Source organism: Anastrepha obliqua, chromosome 4, assembly GCF_027943255.1.
Source record: "Anastrepha obliqua isolate idAnaObli1 chromosome 4, idAnaObli1_1.0, whole genome shotgun sequence".
NCBI classification, from domain to species: Eukaryota; Metazoa; Arthropoda; class Insecta; order Diptera; family Tephritidae; genus Anastrepha; species Anastrepha obliqua.
In genome coordinates, this window is record NC_072895.1 from 62,244,995 (window position 1) to 62,270,111 (window position 25,117).

Below are 25,117 nucleotides of genomic sequence, written 5' to 3' on the forward strand. Positions count from 1 at the left end.
GAAAAGTCGAAACTTGTACTTTGTTGGACTAAAATTCAATGGGCTATAAAACTGCACACTCTAAAAATTTTGAAAACTCTAGTTAAAAGTTGAAAGTTTTTATGAAATTTGGAAACATTTTGGAAAATGTTATACAAAATTTGAAATTTGCGTTATGTGGTTTTTGTGGTAGACCTATATTTTTATTAAAATAAAGAAATAGTGGTGTGCTTATAATTTTGCAACGAAGTATATAACAGAGGAGATCGTAAGGGCGCACATCAAAAGTGATTAGGGCAAGTACATATCTGCACTCGTAGCTGCCAACAAATTTATCGAAAAATATCGTTTTACTATGCAACTTCTAAAAAATTCAAAACTCGCTGTTAGCCTCATAATTCGCTTTAAAATTTATTGCGATTTGCTAACGATGTGCTTTGATGCGAACGTAACAAACTGTATAAAAAATTCGTAAATGCATGAAAAGATGCTGAAGTCTGACCAGCCCATCTGAGGTGTGAATATGGAATATTTTCATATAATACTTAGTCCTAAAATAGGTGTTTTGTGTTAGAAAATTTTGTAAACAAATTTTTAATTGTCATACAAACAAATTTAGGCGAGACAATCATAAAGTATCAGTTTGATGGCATCACAAATTTTCTTCACGCAAAGACGATTTACGTATATTCAATAGTTCTACACAGAACTGGCTGCCGCCAACAAGGGTTAAATATGGTTAAACCGGTTTTTCCGGCAATCTATTTAGCTTCAATATGAAATTTGTAGACGCTCTTACTTCTCAAATTGGGTTGTTGTTAGAGAGAGACCTATTCTTTGCTGGCGGTCTTGCAATTTTTTCTATTACACATCTACACGTTTTTTAAATTACCTAAAAATTACACTTTATTGCGTCGGAATTGGATGGCCTATAAAACTGCGTAAACGAAATTTTTCTACAAATTTTAGTTAAAAGGTGTGAATTTTCGATGAAAATTTATTGATTTTTTTCCGAATTTATACAAAGTACGAGATTTAGATTTATATGGTGTTTGTAGGAGAATGAACTATATTTTAATAAATACATTTTTCAAATTAAATTATAAAAAAATAATTTGTCAAAACTTGTCCCTGTGAAAGGATTAAAAAATAACATAAATAGTTGGCGCGCACACTTCTGTTAGGTGTTTGGCCGAGATCCTCCTACTATTTGAGGCGTGGGTCCTGATGTTGTTTCACAAACGCAGGGACCTTCAGTTTTAAGCCAACTCCGAATGGCAGATATTTTTTTTTATGAGAAGCTTTTCATGACAGAAATACACTCGGAGGTATGCCATTGCCTGCCGACTGCTATTAGAAAAAACTTTGTTGTTGTTGTTGTAGCAGTATCTTTGTCTACCTTTTTGCTGTTTAATGAACCTAGCGCAGTTTATCCACGTGACGGAGTTAAAGGGGAAAAATAATAATTATGTACTTACATTTTCTTCTTCTTGTACATAAATATGTATGCATAATGAAGGATCTTACAATTTTATTCTGTTATTGAACAACAGCTGGTTACGTTTTGTGTCAGAAACGTACTCTAGATTTTCCAATTTCTTGCAGAGCTGCAACTTCTGTTAGAAGAAACTATTTATGTACTCATTGAAGATTGAACCCTAGAATTGCTCGTATGTCACGCATAAGCACATCTGGTCACTACAACTCAAGGCTCATTATAAATATTTCATTAGAAGGATCCTTCTCATTGTAGCCTAAATAGTGGCCCTTGCAAGGCTTACTATCGCTGCCGTGTCAACAAAACGCATTGTTTTATCTTAAGATGAATCGCAGCTTTCTTGTGTATTTTTATTACAAGCTGAAATTAAAAGGTTTTTAGCCCGACAGCTTCGCATATCCTCATTAGTTCAATAGTTGTAGATGATTGGCTCCTTTAAACGTATTTTCGAACGGATAGGCAATAAAATTCGTGTGCGGAACTTTAGTGAAGTATACAGTATAAGTGAATAATTTTTTTTATTTATTTTATTCTTTGGTAAATTATGCATTTAGATGGCAGTCCCAATTGAAAACAAACAAACTATGCAAATAAAACTAGGAATAATTTATTAGGTTCAGTATTCGAGCAGCTGAAAATATAAATAAATTGAAAAATTCACTCACATTCATAACAACTATCTCAATTGGATCTAAAATTTATAAATAACTTCGAACACCAAAATATATTTTCATTTATTACTCTAACGTCTCGTCACACTCACAAATCAATCTCTGTTCGGCTAGAAATCTCACACTGACCCAGTCAAATGTTAGATTTTTTGAACACACAGCTAAGCTTTAATTTGTTTCCAAAAATAGCATCCATAAATACATATAAACAACTTCACCAAATTATGCGACCTCTGTAAATCAATAGATTTGTATGTAAAATATATGCACACGTGCATATTTATATAGTATGCGCCAAATATACACTCATATATATATACATATATATATATGCTTGTATGTATGTAGTTACCATTCCTCATTTGCGAGTGAATAACTATTTGGCCTACATTTGCAATGAATTCCTGAACAATTAAAAGCGCATCTTTACTTTGCGCATACACGCAGCCTGACGCATACATACATACAAACATGCATAGGCATAAGTATGGATTCGCGACCATGCTTGCATTTCTTTGCGCCTAAGGAAAGCAACTATGCAAGGAAACAGACAGGCAATCTAGCCATCATGCGGGTAAACTTGTATACTCGTACATACATATGCACGTATTTATGTGTGTATGCGCATAGGACAAATTATTCTCTATCTGGCTATCTATGATTGAGTGTATTAAGCGCTTTCTTTACGAGCAAGCAAAGTCTTAAAAAAAAATAAGCAGAAAAAACAACCACCAGAACAGCCAGGCAGATTGCAATGCAACCAAGCAAACTATTCAAAGCGCTGCCTTGGCGCTTTCCTTTTATTGCATTTGATTATTTTTTCGGTTTTTGGATTTTTGTTGGTGCTTGCGTGTCGAGCATGTGTGTATGTGATTGTGTATTTTGTCAGCAAACATACCTAATTGTAAGCTGCGATAGCAAGCAACCCAACCCAATAGCAATCAGTTGCCACTAACAACAAACAGTGTCCACATCTTACTTCCACTTCCTTCTTCCCCACTGAACGAAAAGCCAGAACTTTGGTAATCGACTGCGAAGACCGACAAACTATTGCCGATAGGTATTCCTTTAGTGCTGTTTGCATGTGTAAAACCTTGCAGTATATCAGACAGTTTCCAGACATACGCGAGACTAACCTAATTTGGCCTACTACCAGTCTGTACATAAAACCCAATAAATGCCTTCGATTGTCTTATTATGCGAGTTGTTGTCTGCTATGTCGCTGCATTCATTTAAGAGTATTGAGGTTTTAAAGCATTACGGCGATATTAAAATGAGTTCTAGGTTAAATAGCTGCTTAACGGAATATGTGAGCGCCTGAGACACCGACAGTATATACGGGATTTGAGAGCATAAAACACCAAAAACACCCAAACCCCAATTCTGAGTGCGATAAAAAGCTTCTCATACAAACCATCTGTCGTTCGCAGGTGCCATAGAACTATAGTGGCCACCATTTCCAATACAAAATCAAAACCTACACCTTGCTCAATTTGCAAATGCAGCTATACGGTCACTATTATTATTATTATTAGTATTACTATTGCTATTTTTTAATTTTATTTTTATTAGCCAAACTTACCACCATAAGTTATTTTTGCAATGCTTGATTTTAAAATGAGATTAATAAGTTAAACTCAAAGTAAAAGTTTTACCTTAGATTATTAATATTAGAAAGTAATAATAAAAGTGGTAGAAGAAGTATTAGAGAATAGAGAAATTGAGATAATATTTAATTTATTTATTTATGTATTTAATATTCAATAATTTATTTGTTATATAATATTTTATGGATAATGGGACACATACACTAATTTGAGAGAAAATTATGATTATTATTATTATCCCATGTTCGCTACTTCTAATATACGTTTTCCTTTATTTCTACTATTCTTCTATTTTTCATAATTTATTTTCAATTCATAATAATTTATTTAACTTAAAAGCAACAAAACAGCTCCTCATCCCTTCAGTCATACTTCAAGCAGCATTTTTGCCTATCAAGCCGACTTATTCAAAAGAATAGCGTATTTTGAACTACGGTCATGAAATAGGTAATATTGAACTAGTCTTTCCATGAGACACTCGGAATTTTTGTCTCAGAGTATTCATACTGAAATACCAAAAGCACAACATACTTCCCAACTATCCCCAAACCCACTTTGTTTTGAACATACATTTGTACTTACATATGTATATGAATACTCATTTTGTGCTGTTAGTAGAACAAAAGCTATGTTGTCTGCCCAGCAGGCAGAGAATGAAATACTCGTGCATGAATGTTTGCAGAATAAGCATATGGAATACGAAGAGAAAGAAGTGGAGAAATGAATGGTTGTTGTTGTAATAGTAACAGTATACGAGTACCGTACGTACATACCTCTTCTAGCATAGGTCATTGGTCTTTTTCGGCGTCAACGACACGACGGCTAACCAGCCAAGCAGCTAGCAAAGCAATCTAGAGTTCTGTGTGACGTCGTCATCGTCATCGTCATAGGCATAGCCCATCGTTGTCGTCTCAGTTGCCGTCGTCTCAGTCCATTATTTGTGGTGGCTATGCCGCCAGCAGCATGTTTATAGCAGAGCAGTGTACAGAATGGAGAAGAGTGTACGTGTGTGCCGTGTTAAACGAGAAGAGGTGAGACAGTCAGAGAGAGGATCTGAAAGCTGTGAATTGGAATTTGGTGAATGTGTGAATGGTTTGTTTGTGGGTTGGTTGAGTAGTTTGAAGAGCTGAAAGCGGCAACTCTGGTTATTAATGATGGGCGAATGTTTGCCACTGTTTGTCGCTGTCTGTTAGCTTTCGGCTGACTCGCTGACTGTCTGGCCTACTAACAGACAGTTTTGCGCTACACCAGACTGTTTATCTACATTTGTATTGTATATGCATTTGCGTGCATACAGTTGTTTGAAACCCAATTCGGCAGACCCTGCAAACTTTTACCAATAAGAGATGCGTACGGAGAATATTTAAATGAATCAGAACTCTTAGAGACTAGAACTTTGTTAGCGTAATAAACACTAGTTACCACTCAAAAAAATTTACCTTTAAAAGGTATTGAAATTCATTAATTGTTATAATATATTCGCTGAACTTTGAAATGAATTTCTCAAAATGACAAATATGCTTCGTCAACAATTTCAGTTGCATATAGTTGTTAAATTTAATTTTTGAGGAAATAAAACTAAAATTCCATATACGTTGCGCTTATTCAGCTATAAGATCACGAAGTAAAAATTGCTGAAATAGGAAAGGCTTTGGCCGCCTGGCGTTGAGTTCCAGCTTAAACTCAAATATTTTTTTTTTTGCCAAAGCTATTACATATTTTATTTTACAAAGTAGAAATGTATAATTTCACAATGAAAGCAAATTTAAATGACATTTTTCAACTACAAGTAAATGTTTTCCGTACACTACAAAGAGGTTAAAGTTGAACTATTGAAAATATTGTGCTTTTAATTTTTGAAATTTCTCCAACATTATTTTAATAAGTTTAAAACTTAATTTTTTTCAATTTGAGGGTTTGGTCATGGTGTAATTAGAAGAAGAAGTACAGCATAGAGCGTGTCACTTGTGTGTTCCTCTAGTATTTTTTTTATATTTTATTTTTGGAGAAGTGGTTAGATGTTCAAAGAAATGTTTCCCTTTTGGTGTACGAGAGGGAGAATAATTTTACTTTTAACCATATTTGACCTTACCGAATTTTTAATATGTGCATTTAAAAAGGGAATTTCCATTAACGATTGGGTGTAACGAATGGTTTTTTGGAGAAATATTAAATTTAAGGTAGGTGACAAAACGAACTGCTAGCGCCACCAAATTAAAAACCTTGAGCTTAAACTTTAGAAAAAATTAAAATCTGCTTATAAACTCTGAGAAATTAGAAATTATACGTTTTATTTCTCAAGCATTTTTACATCATTTGGAGCTTCGATTTCCGGATTGTGAGTAGAATAGAGTTGCTGTCAGAGCCAGCGGAAAGTTTCTTGATACCAACATGTTACACTTTATCTATCCATATTCAAATCGAAAGCTGTTAAGTGTAATTTACGAAAATGACATCTGCCCGGCTACATACTAATAGCGGAATTCTCCCTAAATGCATTTAATTTCATCGAAAAAGAAACAAAATCGCTAAAAACATTAATAAGTAAGATTGTTTCTATTTCCAATATCAAAACGACCGCGAAGTTACAAAACGGTCTAAATTACTACTATTCACAGACATCAGTTTGTCAATTCTTCCACTAGCATTTCCAATATCAGGCATCTTCTTTTCGCCAAACGTTAGCAAGTGACGACTAGATGAACCAACTGGTATAAATGGCAACGCTAGAATAGAACCGCCTTAAATTATGCGCGTTTGTAAGACAGTAAGTTATACCGGTTAAATGAAGTATAACCATTCGCGCTAGCGGTGAATTTTACTGTATAACTTTGTTGTTGCTTTCACATGCAAATTTTCGTTAAGTTAGTTGAGTAAAGAGAGTGGCGAGCGGAGAAGTGGCAAATAGAAGAGGCCTATAATCTCACCAGAAAGATTGTTTTCGACATAAATTGAATTTCCTTTAAAAGGACGCATGTCTATGAGCCAAATAAGATTTTAAAAATTTATAAAACTCATTTCTAAACTGCAGCAAATCAAAAATGGCTCAACCGTTGGAGTACCATTTAATGTTTTATTCTAAAACTTTGAAGTGTTTATTAATTCGCTATGTTGTCGCACAGTACTCTTTCGCTTTAACGACAGAGCAGAGAGATATATGATACAAATTTTCCGATGAACCAAAAATTAAACTTACAATAAGGGCTACCCTGAACTTTGCATTAACGGTAGAGCAGCACATTCTGGGTGTTTGCTAGTTAACATATAATATAAATAAGTATAATATTATAGCAACAATGTATCCATACATACCTGACAGGTGATTAATTCAAACTTCTACTTCCCGTTTAGCTTCGATACTTCCACAACTGTAAGACCTTATTGTTTTAACTATGAGCATACTCATGTGTCCTCCCATTTTGTTTTTTTTTTTTTGTTTTGTCGGGACAATTAGCAAGTACAGCACTTAGACACCGATCCCGAAGAAATCTGATTAGATCTTGTGGTGCCAAGGAGCCAAGGTGGTCGCTTCTTAACACATCAGTGCCAAAGACCTCAAACCTCATTCGAGCGAAGGCGGGGCAGACGCACAGGAAGTGGTCCGTCGTCTCATCCTCCTCTTAACAAGCTGGGCAGAGTACACTATCTGAGATGCCTACCTTTTCCATGTGCCTCGCCCACAGAAAGTGGCCCGCCATCAGACCAACCAGCTGTTTGCAGTCCCTTCTGCTTAATGACAGGAGGATTTGCGACAGTCGATCGGACATGACAGGTAACATCAGTTTAGTCCATCTGCAGTCTCTCTCAGCCTGGCAAACTCGCTTTTGTGGGTTATAGTAATCTATTGGCTAACCGTGGTTTTGGTGGCTGCAGAAAGGAGTGACAGAACGGACTCCGGGCCAATGCCGTGCGCTGTCCTGGAGCCATCCGTGAAAATGCGAAAACAGTGTTTGCCGGGCTAATTTTCAAAGTTTGACCACAATTGAGCCTATGGCAGCACCAGACTGTATCTTTTTTCAAGTACGACTCTTGATGGCATGGAGTCAAGGGGCATGGATAGAATCGTTGGAGCGAAATCCATGCCTTCTCTGCTTTTTAATATCGGACAGGGGCCGTACCAGTTCCCATTGTGTTTCAGCCTGCAGTTGGTCTTCAAAGCCTCTCCTTGGATGAAAGCATTAAGTGGTGGTAGACCAACCAGAGCATCTAATGCCGAGCCTGAAGTAATCGGAAAAGCTCCAGTGCAACAGATGGCCACAATGCGTTGTAGTTTTGATAAGGTCCTCCTGACTACCATAAGAGAGATTCTGCTCATCCAGACTACTGATGCATACGTGATAATAGGTCTTATCATAGCCGTGTAGATCCATAAGACCTTGCTAGAAGAAAGACCCCACGTTTTCCCAAAGTTACCTTTGCACTGCCAGAAAACTGCCAGTGCTTTGGATGACTTTGTTTCATCGTGTGTCTTCCAAAGAAGTTTACTATGGAGGATTACTACAAGATATTTATTTGGTTTCTTTGGATAGCTGGATTGCGACTCCTTTCAGCTTGGGCAGAACGAGTCCCGCAAGCAATCTCCATCTAGTAAAGAGGTCAATACCAGTTTTGGTGGGGTTTGCCGATAGCCCCAAAGAACAGCACCCAGTGTCAATCATTGTGTCCTCCCAAAGTTCTATAAATTGTATCATGGCAGAAATCGATTTTTTTATATTAATAACCTAACCTTGGCTTATCACATTTACAAAAAAAATTCAAAGCATTAAAATTGTGAGATCGAAGAAATGCTAAACTGAAAACTCAGTACTCGGAATATTTTATTATCTTTTGTATTCATATTCCAGAAATGTATGAGCTTGTGCTAATTATTTTAAAGTCATTTCGTTGTCGTTTTGTAAAAATTTGGAATATGATGTAATGTATAAATTAATGGTCGCTATCAACCTATGGCTTTTAGCGTTTTCTTGATTTTGTGTTACTGATGTTTTGAATGATCTGGGTTTCATAATTGCCTGATAGGCTAGCTATTAACTTTCACAGAAAATATGTATATACATGCATATATTTTTAGCTCTGGATCCTATAAACACATTTACAAGCATGTATGTAAGTAAGTATGCAAGTACGTACGTACTGCATAGACATTTTTGAAGAATGGCTATGGGCTAATTACGATTTTGACTTTGTACCACTAAACCACCTTTCTGTTGTGCGTGTTTGGCTTGCAACAACTGTATACGAGTATAGATTATGCTCGTAAATGCATACACGTACACACATATTATTTTTATATGTATGCATGTATGCACTATCTATGCATGCACACAACTTACCGGTGAATAACTGTGCAATTGCTATGAGTCCTGACTGTGATGTGTCTTTTATTCGTCTCTAGGCTTTTTAGGGCTTGTGGGTCGCCTGCTGTTTGCCAATGCAGGCTGTTGCTGTTGGCGGTTGCATGCGCATAAACAATTTTATTCCATTCTTCTCCTCTTCACATTTTAAGCCTACCTTATACATATGCACATATGCATGCATAAGTACTTGCTAATGCATACTTATACATGTTTGTATGTATGTGTGCACATGTATTTCTTATTCTACATAGTAATCATTCCATTTGCAGTTAGTCGCGCGACGAAGTCAATTTCTCCGACAATTGCTGTTGGCACAATTTCTGAGCAGCGCAGCTAGCAACAATTAGCAGCGCTGTTGGCTGCACTGTTCGCTTCATTCGTGTTGCGTTAATGTAATGTTATGATTCGTTGAGCTGGTGCTTTTACTGTTGCTTTTGCTGTTGGTGGTGATGTTCTAGCTGTTCGCTGCTGTAACTGTAACTTGCTGACGATGGCGATGGCAGCACATTCATGCATGCATACATACATAGACTTAAAAGAATAACTGTATAGCGCTGCCTCCATGATTATTCCGTTCAGTTGGTTGCCCCAGAGTTGGTTAAATTGGTATTCGCTGTAGCAGCGGCTCAAGTCATGGTGACGTATTCCCCCCATTTCATGGTGGTACTCCAGCTCGTGGTGGCATGCCAATCGCACTTACCAATATGCCTACATACTTACAGCTACAAATGTGCACACATATAAAGAAATCTAAAAACATGTAGGCATGCATACATATCACATTTACATATACATTTATGCATACCTACAAATATATTATATGGTTGTTAGATGACAATGTAAACATGTTTATATTCGGTTAGATACCGGTATTCTAGCCGCATTTGGATACCTCACTATGGATACATATTTGAAACATTTCTGACATACATATACTATATATATGTATATAAATGTGCGTTGGTATATTGTTGTGTATATACACGAGTATGTGTATATGTATGTTTGTGCATTTCTTTCTGTGTATGTATCTGTGCTTATGCTTGCGTTTGTTTGCGCCTGCCTCTTCGTTGTTTTATTCTTCTGTTCGCTGTCACCAACGACGAGTGGAGCTTTAGGTCATAGAACTTTTGGGTTCCTGCTGTTGTGCTATTGGGTTGTTGATTTTTCTCCTTCTTTTTGTTTTTGTTTTTGTTTCAGTTTTTTTCTTTTTGATTTGTTTGACTCGCTTTTACTGTTGCTGCCGCTTTTTTTAGGTTTTCTGCCTTCGCTCAGCTATTTCACAGCATCGTGCAGAGATTCCCACATTTACACACTACAGGGATACCAAGTGTTTCTTATTTGCTAGCCAGGATTCTCTGAATCGCAGTATTACACATCAGCTTGAAACTCCGTAGAATATCTTCTTATTTCTTAAGGATTTAAACACAGAGCTATAGAATTTAATCACACAATTTATTTTGCTATAAATCTATTGAGCTCCACCACTCGCTGATCTGGCTCTTGAACTGTGTTTGGCGTTTGGCGTTCAGCGAATAGTACGCCGTAATGTGATCGCCACTTACCTTTTGATTTCAGTTGATTCATCCTACACTCCCTATTCTAAAAAAGATAATTATAATCTGCGGATTTTACAAATGGAAAACATCAGTGCATATTCCGAGGCTCAGCCCACATAATTTTACGAGAGAAATATTTATTTTTAGTACGCCGAGATATGCCTTTAATTGACTGTTCTATGGCGCAATTTTGTTTCATATTGTGGATTTGGTTACCTCTTAGTTGGCTTTGGCTTGAGTTACAGTATTCTGCTCACTTCAAAGGCCCCCTGTTGCAGGTTTCAGCATTTCTACTACCTGAGTATTTGCTTCATACTTCACCTACAATAATATACAATATTATATGTACATATGACCGCATACAGTTATCGTAGTTGAATTTATTGATCAACTCCCCGAAGTGTTTGTTAAGCCTACAGTAAAATTATTAGTTTTCGGATTCTACCTAGAGTTCCAGACTGTTATGGGGTTATATACCTTGTTAGCCCGAAAAAATGGACGATTGTCATAATTTTTTTTAAATATGTTTTAGAACTTTTATTCAAATGAGGCATATATCGTACTGAAGGGTAACTCTCGACTAATACATTTTGGTGTTTTTATTTTAAAAAATGTTATTATTTATTGTTGATATCGCCCCTCCCACGGAACGCCGTTTTTTAGAAGAGGCTTGCGGTGATCACGGTAGCGCATGAGCAGCACAATTGAAATAAAAAAAAAATGAAATGATTATTGTAGAAAAATGTTTTTTAGTGAATCTGAACGGTTTATTTACCCAAAAACAATTTTTCTCGAAAAATCTCGGGTTGAAAAATTAAAAAAAAAAAATTAATTCCAGCGAACTATGCAAATATTTATAAAAAGTGATCCGTTCAGATTCACGAGCTTGTAACTTCGAATAATTAAAAAAAAAAGTTCATGCAAATCGGTCACAAAGTTTTTGATAAATAATGATCCCCGCGAAAACACGACTTCGAGATAATCGCGTCTAAAGTTTTGCGTGCACTTCAATTATGGATAAGGTCGCGCGCTTCCACGGTCTGTAACTTTCATTCTAGTGCTCCTATCTTTATGATTTTTTGAATTTATATTTCTAAAATGATGTACTTTTAGAATATGTCATAAAAAAATTTTCGATGTTTTAGTCCAACACAAGGTATATAACCCCTTAAGCACCCTGAATGACACTTCCTTGTTGATAAGGCCCGAGACTTTGAGATCTTTGGTATGGTAAAGACAGCTTTAGTTAATTTTATGATCCGGCGTGAATCACTTCAACGTACTGAAGTTCCACACGATCAGCAAAGTTTGGAATTTATTAAAAAATTTTATTGAATCGTGTAAATTGGTCGTAATAATCATTTCATCAAACAGATAAAAATGAACCAAATGAGTCGGGAAGTAAGGAAACTCTTAGCCCAAATTGTGGATAACGATTTTGGCCTATGCTCTCAAAGTAATTTAATTTTGTGGCCTTAACGCACATATACGCATTCTGAAAGTTAGTGCCCATGAAGCTTTTTCGTGCAATAAAAGTGCAACTGCTGTCTCTAATCGTCGTTATGCATCTTAGATATAAAGGGTTTTCCAATAAGAGGTGTTATTTTGATATTCAAAGAAAAATGCTATTTTTTTATATAAATGATCGGATGTTTGTTTCATTATAAAGAAGAAGGTATGCCGTTAATAGTGGAAAATAGCATCAGGCAAATGACCACCACGACCACGCTTACAGATCAATATCCTTTTCATGAAATTTTCCATAACAGAATTGCAAAGTGGCTGCCCGATGTCCTTGTCCTCAATAGCCTAACGAATTCCATCTTTGAGGTCTTGAATCGACCCTGGGCTATTGGCGTAGACCTTCTCTTTCACGTGGCCCCAAAGAAAAACGCACAAGGTGTCAAATTACAAGATCTCGGTGGCCAATTCTGATTACCTCTTCGAGAGATAAGACGGTCCGGAAACTTTTCCCGTAAAAGATCAATGGTTTCGTTGCTTGTGATCAAAGATCAATACCATCCAATTCCGGCCATAAAAAATCGTTAATCATCTCTCGATAGCGCAATCCATTCATTCATAACACCTATTATTGAAAAACCCTTTATTACAAACTACCCTAAATTTATTAATACTTATAAATTAGAGATCATATTTAAATTAAAAGAACTTCGTCTGCTACTAGCTCACATACATGCATACAGTACTTCGAGGGGCGTAATAATGTGGATACCACCTGTAACTTTGAGCTGCACCGGCGTGCTGCCTTGCATAAGTTTCTATTGCTGTATAGAAAAGCTAATAATGAAAATAAATAAATTCTCTTGCATAACTTGAAATTATATTTTGATTACACTCCTGATGCTATTCCTGAGCTTCTTCTCATTAGCTAATGAATTACGTGTAGCCTATCAAGCAATGATGAGGTTAATGGTAATTTTTCAATTTATTAAATTTATGTATTTTTTAATATTTATTAATTTTTTATCTAAGTTGGCATCTTCGGCACATTGCTTTGCTACCACCAACAAAAGACCCAAACACAAAATAAAGTCATAACAAACATATGCACGCTTTACATCGAAGTGTAGTTAGTTGGCATCTCTAATCCCACAAACCCATTAAAATACGCATACACGTGTCAAGTGCTGCATCGATATATTTTCATACATACATACATATATACATTATTGTTGTGTGAACGCATGCACAGAGACGAATCAACGGAGGAAGTTTGCGTAGTTTTAATTGCCCGCCTCTGCGATATTGAAAACCATGATATGAGCAGCTGGTGCCCGCGGCTTTGCTTGAATTTCTAAAATCGGTTTTCGTGTAATACAACTTCATACTCTATAATATAAGGAAATTCCAATAATTTCTTAATTAAGAAATAAACTTTTTCAATATTCATCACATTCTAATAATTAATTCATCTGTATTGTTATTTACTATTTTCGATTTAAGAGTTAGGTGGCCATGCCACAAACAAATAAGTTTAATTAAAACTCTTTTTATTATATTTATTACATATTTTGTTTGATGCTCATTACTTAACTTCTAATTAAATTTGGTATTAATTTAATTTTTTTCTTTGAAATAAGTTGGCAACGCCATTTTGAAAATAGTATTGGATTGAAGCTGTCTTTACCTACATTGAGATACATATCCATGAATATATAAATTTTTTGCACATCATACACTTTGTAAATTAATTTCTTAATTTTCAAAAATTAGTTGGCAACACCAGCTAAAAATGTGTTTTATTCAAGCTATTTAAAATCCTTTCCTTTGATGTCTGTATCTCAATATTAAACCAAATGTGTGACAAATTGCTAATTTCGCAATAAAATTTAAGTGGCAACGCTGTCAAAAAATTTTTTTGGAATACATTTTTCTATCGAATTTTAAATTGAAATAAAGCAACGAAAATTCAAATTCATTGGGCAATCTGTATTATTTTTGTGTAGAACCATTCCATGACATTCATTTTCCCTTTGATATATTGGCCGCAGCTGCGTCGTAATTCGGGCATCCGTAACCACCAATATTGAATGACTCGCTGGAGGATTTCGATTGGTATCTCGAGAATACCTTTAGAAATGTTGGCTTCCAATGCCTCAATCGAAGCTTGTTTACCCCCAAGGCATTTAGACTTTACATGCACCCACAAATAAAAGTCCCAAGGTGTGACATCACACGATTTTGGTGGCCAATCCACTGGTCCGAGACGAGAACGAGAGATAAATTGCTCACCGAAACGACGACGCAGTAAATCCGTTGTTTCACGAGCTGTATGCCAAGTAGCAGTGTTTTGTTGGAACCAAATGTTGTGGAGATCACGGGTTTGAATATCGGGCAGGAAAAAGTCGTTCATCATGCCGCGATAGCGTTTGCCATTCACTGTTACATTAGCACCAGCTTCGGCTTTGAAGAAATGTGGGCCGATGGTTCCATCTAAAATTTTTAGTGGACGGAATGGTTGTTCTTGCATGGCTTCAGGTTGCTCTTCAACCCAAATACGGGAATTTTGCTTACTGACGTAGCCATTAAGCCAAAAATGGGTCTCATCGTTGAACACTATAAGTTGGCCTGAGCGCGATTTTCGTAAATCAATTGTTCGGTTTCTAAACTTTGTTGAACCGTAAGATTTTCTATGATGAAATGTCAATTAATACTGAAAAAGTTATGTACTTAGTTTGACAGGAGTCACGCGTGATCTGTCAAAAAACCATATTGGAGCAAGTACCTCCAATCTGATCACCCTTTATTTGTCTTTTTATCCATGCTGGTACACTTTTGATAATTTTTTTAATAAATGCACCACCCTGCTAAAATGACTCTTTCACACAAACCTTCTGCCATCCATACGGTATAGAAAATTTTAAAATCGGGGCGGTACTTATAATTTTTGAATGATGCTCTCCCGAATAAATTGTCTACGTTTTTATGTGCGTAAATATGTATGTATATGTAAAGATTTGTCTTTAATGTAATACCACTTTTAAATCCTTAAGGAAATGAGCTTAGTTATTTTGAATCTTCACAGGAGTTTTTTTGAGATATTCGCATATTTATGTTGACTGTATTGACTCATTACTGCTCTCTTTTCAACACATATTTTTTTAAGTTTCTATTCAAGAATCGAGTCGTGGCACATGTTCCTCATAACGTAATAATGTTTCAATTTTTTTTTTTAATATTTGTGTTTTCATAGTATGCCAAATCTCCGATTACTTACATTGTAAATTTTTATCAACAAAGAGTTTGGTGAGAGCTCCTTTACATAAACTTCTTCATTATCAAATTAATTAATTTTGATCTTGTGGACTGAAAGTTGTGAAGCCAACCTTATACAATTTAATTTTAGAAATGAAATTTTGTAATCCATCGAATTCCGCATTATTTAATGGAGTTACAATCATTATGATTCTCTACATGAGGATCAGTCTTGCTTATCTATGAGCTGAATACCTAAGACACCTACGTAAACAGTAAATAACTCAAATCGAGCGCTTGGTGCAAACATTTTCTGGCTTAGTTTTAAAATACAAGACTCTTTCAAAATTTATACAGAGGTGCTCACAGTAATAACACAGAAACATTTAGCAAAGCTTTGAATATTTATTTATTTTCTTAACTTTTTTTATTTTTCTATAAAAATATAGATTATACAGCAACAAAAACCGTATAACTCAAATTTAATAAAGAAATTAGAATAAAAAAAATTAAAAAATGTTCACTATAATTTGAAATTTTCTAGTCGAAATTCTTAGAAAAATGTTGGATATGCAGTTTTAGAGTCCATTCAATTTTTGCCCTAATTTCATTCAAGTTTAAAGTGCATTGGAATTCTGGTTGATATTTCATAATTTTTTTGTTGCATTTTCTCTCATTCAACGAATACTTCCAATTTTTTCTACTCAAAAATCAATTACGTTCCAACCCTCTCAGAAAGAGATTTTCAACTCCGTCAATGCCTAAAAATTTTCATTTCGGTTTACGTCCGTGTGTATGAATGAAGGCATGTTTATAGGCGGAAAGTCGTACATTGCTTGTATGAACTGCAAATTTTATACATAAAGCGCACTTACAAACATATCAATGAGTAGATACCCTGCTGGTAAGGCCATGCGCTTTTAGGGAACTCCGAAATATAACAATCCTCTTTTTCATGCAGACGGCTTTTCAATGAATCTCAGTTGATGGACTGGTGGAAAGCTAAACACTAGAAATTCGCTACAATAGTTCAGGTTTTCTCTACAGGGCAAATATTTTAGTGTACGCGTGTGTGTGGGTGTGTATATGGAACAACCCCACAACGATTCATTTATCGATTTCTCGCTGCCAAGCAACCCATACACTTAAATGCGCAAGCAAACATAACTACATACAGAGATATGTGAATGCAGGGATATACGCACATTCATATGCATGTGTGTGCTTACAATAAAAAGGCTCACATGTCTACAGCAAGCCGGAAAACTACGAATATTTGTCAGCAACGAATTATTTTGGGGAAGTCTGCTTTGCGGCGGACAGACAGGCTCGCAGCTTTAATAGCGCAAAGAGATATATGTATATGTGTGTGTATATGTATGTATGTATGCTTATAAATAGACGAAAACGTGTGTATTAATATTTCATAGGATTGTTTGATAGTGCATTTCTCCAAATAGCGACTCCCACGCCTACTTAATTTTTCATGCCAGTTATGTTGCGCTGCTATTCATATCGCTTAGAACACCTTCATATTCCATGCTTACATGAGGCAATAACAACAACTTTACAAGTATCAGTTTACATAACTTTACGGGTGCGGTGTGACTGGTGCGTTGGCTTGAACGATAGCATCCCCAGCGCACAATAATACTAAAATGCATATAGTTACTGGCGCAATTGATCAAAATAATCTTAATATAAATCTAAATGTGACTAAGAAAGAAAGAAAAACTTGGTTTAGTTTCAAACGAAAGTGGAAAGATTTTATGTTTGCTTAACGGTCTCCTTTTATTGTTTCGTCTTTTCAAATTGCACGTCACCCAAGCACCAATTGTGATAATAAATATTCAATAAAAATATAGTTCCGTCTTTGACAAAAGTCACATGAGTCAATGTGCCTAACTTTCTTTGAAAACTAACTTTTCTACAGAAAAATGCAGTACAATTTTATCTAATTTACCAACTTTTTAATCAGAATTTTTTTTAACCTTTTGTTATGCAGTTTTATAGCTCTTTTAATTTAAGTATAATAAAACAAAAATTTGAGGTAACTCAAAAATTGCTTGGATTTTAGAAAACATTAAAGGAGTAGAACTTTTCCTCCATATAACTAAAAAATGTGTTTTATATGGAAGAAAACGCGCAATACCATTATTAAGACTAATTTCTAAACATTCACGTGAATTTAGGGACACTACAAGCTTTCGCTTTATAAATAATAAAACTGAATGTGCTTGAAATTAAATAGCCAAAAGTTTGCTAAAAATTTCGATTGAAAAGTTGGAGATTTGGTTGCAAAGTTGACGAATTTTTCTGAACTTCATACAAAGTTTGGAATTTTGATTCATAAATCTTTTATCAAAGAATGAACTATATTTTTATCGAAGATTAGATAGAAATTATATTAAAAAAGTTAAATGTCAAAATTAATAATCACAAGAGGGGTGCAGAATATTTTAGTTGTCGTGACCCTGGCGACGTCAGCCATATAGCTAATTCTTTCCCGTTAACGGTATGATCTTGGTTACACCTTCTGAATTATTTTAACCATGCCACAGCCTGCTTAGGTCGTCTAAACAGGTACAAAGACTGTATCGTAAGCTTTCGTTCAGAGAAAATTCTTAAGCTACAATTCCATGCCAATCGTTCCAAGTGCTTGGGCTTTTAAACACTCATCACTTCATCAGCCAGCAGACAACCGAGTTCTCATTGTGAATTCATTAAATTTGTATTGCACCGAAGCATATTTATTTATTCATTTTTCTTTGTGATCTTCATTCTTCTTTCACTTATCGCATAACCCATCCAAACACACTAACAAATTTGCTAATTAAAAAGTTTGATTTAATTAAAAAATATCTCCATACACAAAAAAGCGACCTCACCAACAACAAAAAAATATAAAAAAAAATTCAGAAATTCATAAAAAATAAAAAAATTGAAAAAAAAACAACTAAAAACACGAATCTCTGGCAAAGGAAAAACCGCAGAACCGTTACAAAACCAACTTGTGTGCAACAACAAGTACACTGCAGGCAAGCAAACATTCAGTCAAACAGTAGCAAACAGAAATAATAAAACGACAAAACGGCAAAAAGCAAAATAAAAGTTGAAATGGACTCGTCGCTGCAATTGTATAAAATAAATTCCAAATGTCTTCCGGAATAAATTGTCGTGAAATTTTCGTATTTTTGGAAATTTTAATTTGGAACCAAAGAGATCACCAGAAGAAGAGAAATCATCATCATCAAAAGCAGCAGCGACATAACAACAACAATGATAGTGGCCAGCAGCGGCGACAGCAACAAGAACAACAGAAACAACAAACAACCAACAACGCAGTGAAAGTGTTAAAGTGTAAAAATAATAATAATAATCACAACATTTATAGCAGCAAAAGCAATAGCAACAGCAATAGCAACAATAACAGCAGCAACAACGTCAGCATCGTCAGTGGCGGTAGTCAATGTAGCAGTAATACCAGTGTCAGCAGCAACAAAAGCCAAATAATCAACAATTACCAGCATAGTGCTGGTCATCGTCAGCAGCAGCAACAGCAACAGCAACAACAACAACAGCATTTACAATATTTTCAGCAGCAACAGCAGCAGCTGCTTAATAACGCCAAAAGCAACAACAACAACAACCACCACACGCACTTAAATCACTTTAAAATATTGCAGAATCAAATGAAAATCGTCAGCAAAACCTGCACAAACGGCCAACAATAACAATAATACATACCTACAAATATACGTAGCAAAACTAAAAAGTGCTCACGGGGAAAAAAGTAAATTTCGAAAAATCACAGAGGAAGTAAAAATTAACGACATGCGTGCGTGCGTGCGTGTGGATGTGTGTTGATGAGAGAAGAATCAAAAGCTGGCTAAGACACCAACAAAGAAACTTAACCGGCTGTACAGTGGGTCCAAAACAAGCAAAGCGCGAAAATTAATGATTTTTAGTAAAAAAAACTTATAATTTTTAAATTAATTTGGTATGCGCGTATAGCCAAAAGCAAACAGCTACGCTTAGCGAGTGACAAGCAGCGTGTAAAGTTAAATGCTTGAACTGTTGAATGAAATGTTTATTGCGAAGGGATTTGTTTGTTGCAAACACTGAGTTGGCGTTTTGATTTGGGTTGATTGAAGTGTTGAGTGGAGAATTTCAAGATCGTTTAATTCTTATTTTACGCTAATTGTTCGAACAAGTGTCTTAGACTAAAATAAAAAAATAATTCAAGAAATAATAATAATTAAATAATCTACATATATAAACTATATATACAAAACATATATATTATATTATATATATATATATATATATATATATATATTACATATATATATATAAAGCATAAGTTGGCAGTAATAATTACAATAAAAAATGAATTAGTAAATAACCAGCAAATAGTACCTTTTCATAAATAAACATAAAGAATATATTGGGAAAGCAGTAGCAACAACAGCAACAGCAAAATTAACAAAGCGTTTAACTTATATACAAGCGTAAAAAATTAAATAAATTCGAGCAAAAGTTTATTAAAGATAATAAAAGAAAATAGCGGCATCGTTGAAAAACCAACAAAACTGTGATACTAATATTTCACATTTACATACATATATACATAACAGTTAAAACGAAAAAGGGATAAACCATTATTAACAATCGAAATAGTAAAGTATATAACATTAGCCAACAGGAAGCGTTTAAAGCATCAAACACAATAAGTAAATAACCAACAACTCTAGCAAAAATTAAAAGAAAACAAAAAATAGTTTCAACTTAAAAATATAAAAACAAAATACAAGCAAGTACCGCAAAACATTACAAATTTATATACACCCCTTCATACTTATATGCACTTATAGTACATACAAACGTTGCATGTGGAAAGCGCATTTTTGTACAGTTGCAAAAGGAACACAAGCAAAATTGTGAAAAACATACATTTCCAAAAACGTTTCAAACCCTACAAATTATACCGAAAACCTACGAAAACAGTGGTTTTCTAAGATTTTGCTACAATAAAAAAATTAATTAGTAACTTAATTTCAAAACTTTAGTAGGCGCTGAAGTAAAATTAAATTAACAGCAAATATTTTTTAGTCTACAACAAATAACACACAACTCCGAAGTGCAATGGCCCCCCTGGCAAAAAATTAATATTAAACAAATATTAAAAATATATAAAATAAACTTATTAAAATTATACATAACTTAGCGTTATTATAAGTGACAAAAAGAAATTTGTAAAAAAGCTGTAATAAAAAATTATGATAGTTAAAAAAAATTAATGAAACACTTATAAAACTACATTTAATTATTAAAACCAACTAATTGTTAATTACTTGCAAGTAAAATTAGTGCAACTGTGCGAAATAATATGAAATTTCTGCTAGCGCTTGAGAAACTAGAAACTATTTTTTAATGCACCGAAGAAAGAAGTTAAAAAAATATGTTTTTGCATTAAGAAATATACTATTTGTTGTTAATTTACTAGAAAAAATTTGAGTTGCAAAGATTGTTTCGAAATGTGTGCGTCTACAATGCCTACAGTTCGTAGACGAGGACGAAAGCTTATGAAAAACGAAATTTGTTTATGTGCTAAAATTTCACACGCCGCAAAATTTACAAATTAAACAATTAAAAGCCAAGTTAATTAATAAAATTCCCACAAACAAACACAAGTAAATTGAATTAAAAACACGCAAAAAAAAACTTATAAAAAACGAAGTTACGAGCAAAGAAGCAGCTGCGCGCGCAGCAAGCCAGCAAGTGCAACTACTACAATAAGTAACAACAACAAAAGCTTAATTCAAAATAAATAAAACATAAAAAATAATACAACAAAAATAGAAAAAAAACTGCATTGAAGTTAAAACTTTTTTAAACGCTGAAAAAATAACAAAATTCGAAAGCAAAAATAATAAAACATAAATCAACACATACACACAAGCGTTAACACATAACAGATACTTATTTCGTGTATGTAACTCAGCCAGTTAGTGGAAGCAACAAAAGCAACAAAACATTAAAGCTTTTCTCACATACCAACACCTACAAAAACATTAACAACAAGCAACGCTATCAAAGCTACAGTTTCGTAATAACAATAAAACATATTACAACAATAACTAATAAACACAACAAGCATACACATACAAACAACAATAACAACAACAATAACTAAATAAATACAACTAAAACGTGCAACCAATACCAACAACCAAATTACTATAATGTATACGCAACGTATGTTTGACATGTGGAGCAGTGTTACATGCAAGCTGGAAGCACACGCAAACAATTTAGGGCAAAGCAACGTACAATCGCCGGGACACAACAACTCCAGTGGATCAATAAAAGGTAAAGAAATACACCACAATTAAAAAGGGAAGCACAAAACACAAAACTATGCAAACACAAAAGTCCAGAAAGCATTAAGAGAAAGAAACAAAAAACCTAAATGGAAGCGCCGGGGATTGTGTACATTTGGGGGTTGGCGCCAAAAGTATGCTGGGGGTAGCGTGCCAAATTGCAATTGGCAGCAGCTAACCAGCACATGCACCTGCACCTACGAGTATTAGTTGAAATACATATGTATGTATGCACATATGGGCAATATTTTGACTAGACTGTGAACGCAACTTGCGCAAACACTTTCCAGGTTACTTGAAAAGGGCGGCTTTCGGATGAAAATCAAATTAAATTAAATTGCTAATTGAAGTTTACCTTAAAAAGAAAACTGCATGCAGCCTGAAATTAAGTTATCTTTGATCTAATTGATGTCAAAATACTGACATATGAGAACATACGAGATCTAAAATATTAAATAAAATAAAGTAAAATACAATAAAATTAAAAAAAAGATTAAAAATAGAACAAAATACTATCAAATAAAATAAATAAATAAAATAAACAGAAATGAAAGCCAGCAAAATTGAATATAATATAATGAAATTAAATAAACAAAAAACAGATAAATTCATATAAAATCAAATTAAATTCATTAAAATAAAAAAAAATACAGGAAAAATAATAAAAATAAAGTAAAATGGAATGGAATGAGGAATTAGATTAAATATAATAAAACAAATTTATCTAAAATAAAATATTCTAAAATATAACAAAATGAAATGAAATTAAATAACATTAAAAAAAATAAAACAAAATAAAATACATTAAAATTAATACGACTAAAATAAAATTAATAAAACAAAAACCTCAAAAAATCAACTGAAGGCAATATAAGGAAATAAAAAAATACAATAAAATAAAATCAAATAAAAATAAAATCAATAAGAAGAAAATGAAATAAATTGCAAAAAATTAAAAACAAAACAAGAAAAAAATAATATATAAAATATAATACAAAGAAACAATAAAAAAATAAAAACTTAATAAAATAACAACAGTAAAACAAATTAAATTAAATTAAACGAAAGAAAATTAAATGTAATTAAATTTCTAAGCACAAAATAAAATTAAAAACAAGTTAAAAAATAACATAAAATGATACGAAATTAAATAAAATAAAATAAAATAAGGTAAAACTGAATAAAATAAAATTAAATGCATGAAAGTAAAATAGCATAAAAAATTAAGTTAAATTAAATTAAATTAATAAATACAACAAAATATAATAGCATAAAAAATAAAATTAAATTGAATACAGTAAAATAAAATTAATAAGAATCAAATGCAAAATATTAAACGAAATGAATTAATAAAATCAAATAAAATAAAATGAAATAAAAACAAAATTAATAAGAAGAAAATGAAATAAATTAAAGAATGTAAAAAAACTGAATAAGACTAATAAGCACAAATAAATTTTTTTGATAATTAAATTAAATAACATATAAAACAATAAAATCAAAGTATATGAAATTTAAAAAATTAAACAAAATAAAATAAAATATAGGAAAATAAAATGCTAGATGATGGAAAACAACAACTAATTAAAACAGAGCGCAATCGCATTTAGCGATAAAATTAAGCGAAATAAAATAAACCTAGTAAGCCGAAGGCCCTAGTAGCCAGTATACTAATTAAGTTGGGGCTATATTGTTTATATCCCCTGTAGGTTAAGGTTTGCGTTTAGCAGCCGCATCGCACATAGTGACAGCGATGCCACTTAAAACACGAAATGGGTCCGTTGTGAGCCATGAAAAAGCTCCTCATAAAAAATATCTGCCGTTCGGAGTCGGCTTAAAACTGTAGGTCCTTCCATTGGTGGAACAACATCAAGACCCACGCCACAAATAGGAGAAGGAGTTTGGCCAAACACCCAAAAAAGGGCGTACGCGCAAATTATATATATATATTAGGGCAGGTCGATTTAAAAATCGCTCATTGCTCTGTGAAAATCGTATTATAGGGATCAAAATAAGAAACTTTGCCGAAGGAACCATACCTCTAAAACGAATTCTGATGTCCCCCAATTTGGGTCGAACGAAAAATCCCACTTTGACCCATTTAGAGTGCTCCAATCGAGTCCAAATGTATGACCGACCCCCACTAACTTTGGACGGCCGATCTACCCATGCCAGTGGCACACCTCCTGGAACTCCCCTGGGGGGTTCCCCTTACAATCATTTCAAAATATCACTATTTTTGGCCTTTACATGAGAAAAGAAACTAAAAAGTTCGACCCAAATTGGGGGACATCAGAATTCGTTTTAGAGGTATGGTTCCTTCGGCAAAGTTTCTTATTTTGATCCCTAGAATATGATTTTCACAGAGCAATGGGCGATTTTTTTGCCTCCCCACAAATCGACCCGGCCTAATGTATATAAAATAAAATAAACTGATATGAAGTTAAAAGAAATATAGTAAAATTAAACTAAATTAATTTAAATAAAATCTAAATGATAAAAATAAATCACCTAAAATAAAAAGTAAAGAAATTAAATAAAATTAGCGAGAACAAAAAAAAAAATAAATAAAAAGTAAATATAAAATGGAATGTATCAAGTTTTAAAGTGTAATTAATTAACGTAAATTTGGCAGAGCTAAGGAGAAATGAAAATAAAGAGATTAAACGTAATGAGCAAATAATAACTAAAGCTAAAAATTATGTGGTCCCCTCTGAAAAATATTTATAACATCTTCAAAATGAAAATATATTTTTAATAACAGTTATAAGCTCTATGCCTACCATAATTTTAGGGCTACTAAAAACTTTCGAAATTACTTTTCACTTAATTTTTTCTCACCTTTTCTTTAGCCAAATTAAGTGCGAAAGCAAATGAAAGTAAAAGTACTTTTATACACGTTTGCATGCACGTACGTTCATACATATGTATGTGTGTATCCATGTATATGTATTTACCCTGTTTTATAATAAACACATGAACGCTTAAAAAGTCAAAAGTTACAAGCAAGTCATTCAGTAAGTCAGTCAGTCAGTCAGTTAGCCGATGGAAGCAAAAGTCAACAACGATAGCGAAATAAAAATTACATTGTCGATGATGTTGCCAAAAAATAAGAAAAGGAAGGAGACATAGAGACACAAGCGATCAAAGAGTAAGTTGATACAGATACCGAACGCATTTCATTCGCACACACATGCTTATATGTGTATATGTATGTACATATATATATTTGTACAATATATGAGATACGCTGCATTTCGCTCTAGGAAAGCTTTTGCTATCATACTTTCATATTAACAACAAAGTACATGCATACGAGTGCATACCTATAAATCGACAAAAAGCTA

At 33.7% G+C, this 25,117-nt stretch overlaps 1 protein-coding gene across 2 annotated transcripts in view; it reads left to right on the forward strand.

Moving 5' to 3' along the window:
• The window catches only part of LOC129245538 (probable nuclear hormone receptor HR3), a 99,694-nt gene that overhangs the window by 31,562 nt on the left and 43,015 nt on the right, over positions 1–25,117 (forward strand). Inside the window, exon 1 of one of the 2 annotated variants that reach the window (XM_054883747.1) lies at positions 20,878–21,759. The exons of the other annotated variant lie outside the window; for it this stretch is intronic. Within the exon in view, the coding sequence (XP_054739722.1) occupies positions 21,633–21,759 (127 nt within the window). The 5' untranslated portion in view covers positions 20,878–21,632. Of the gene's footprint in view, positions 1–20,877; positions 21,760–25,117 lie in introns of those variants that run through there. 2 annotated transcript variants of the gene reach the window in all.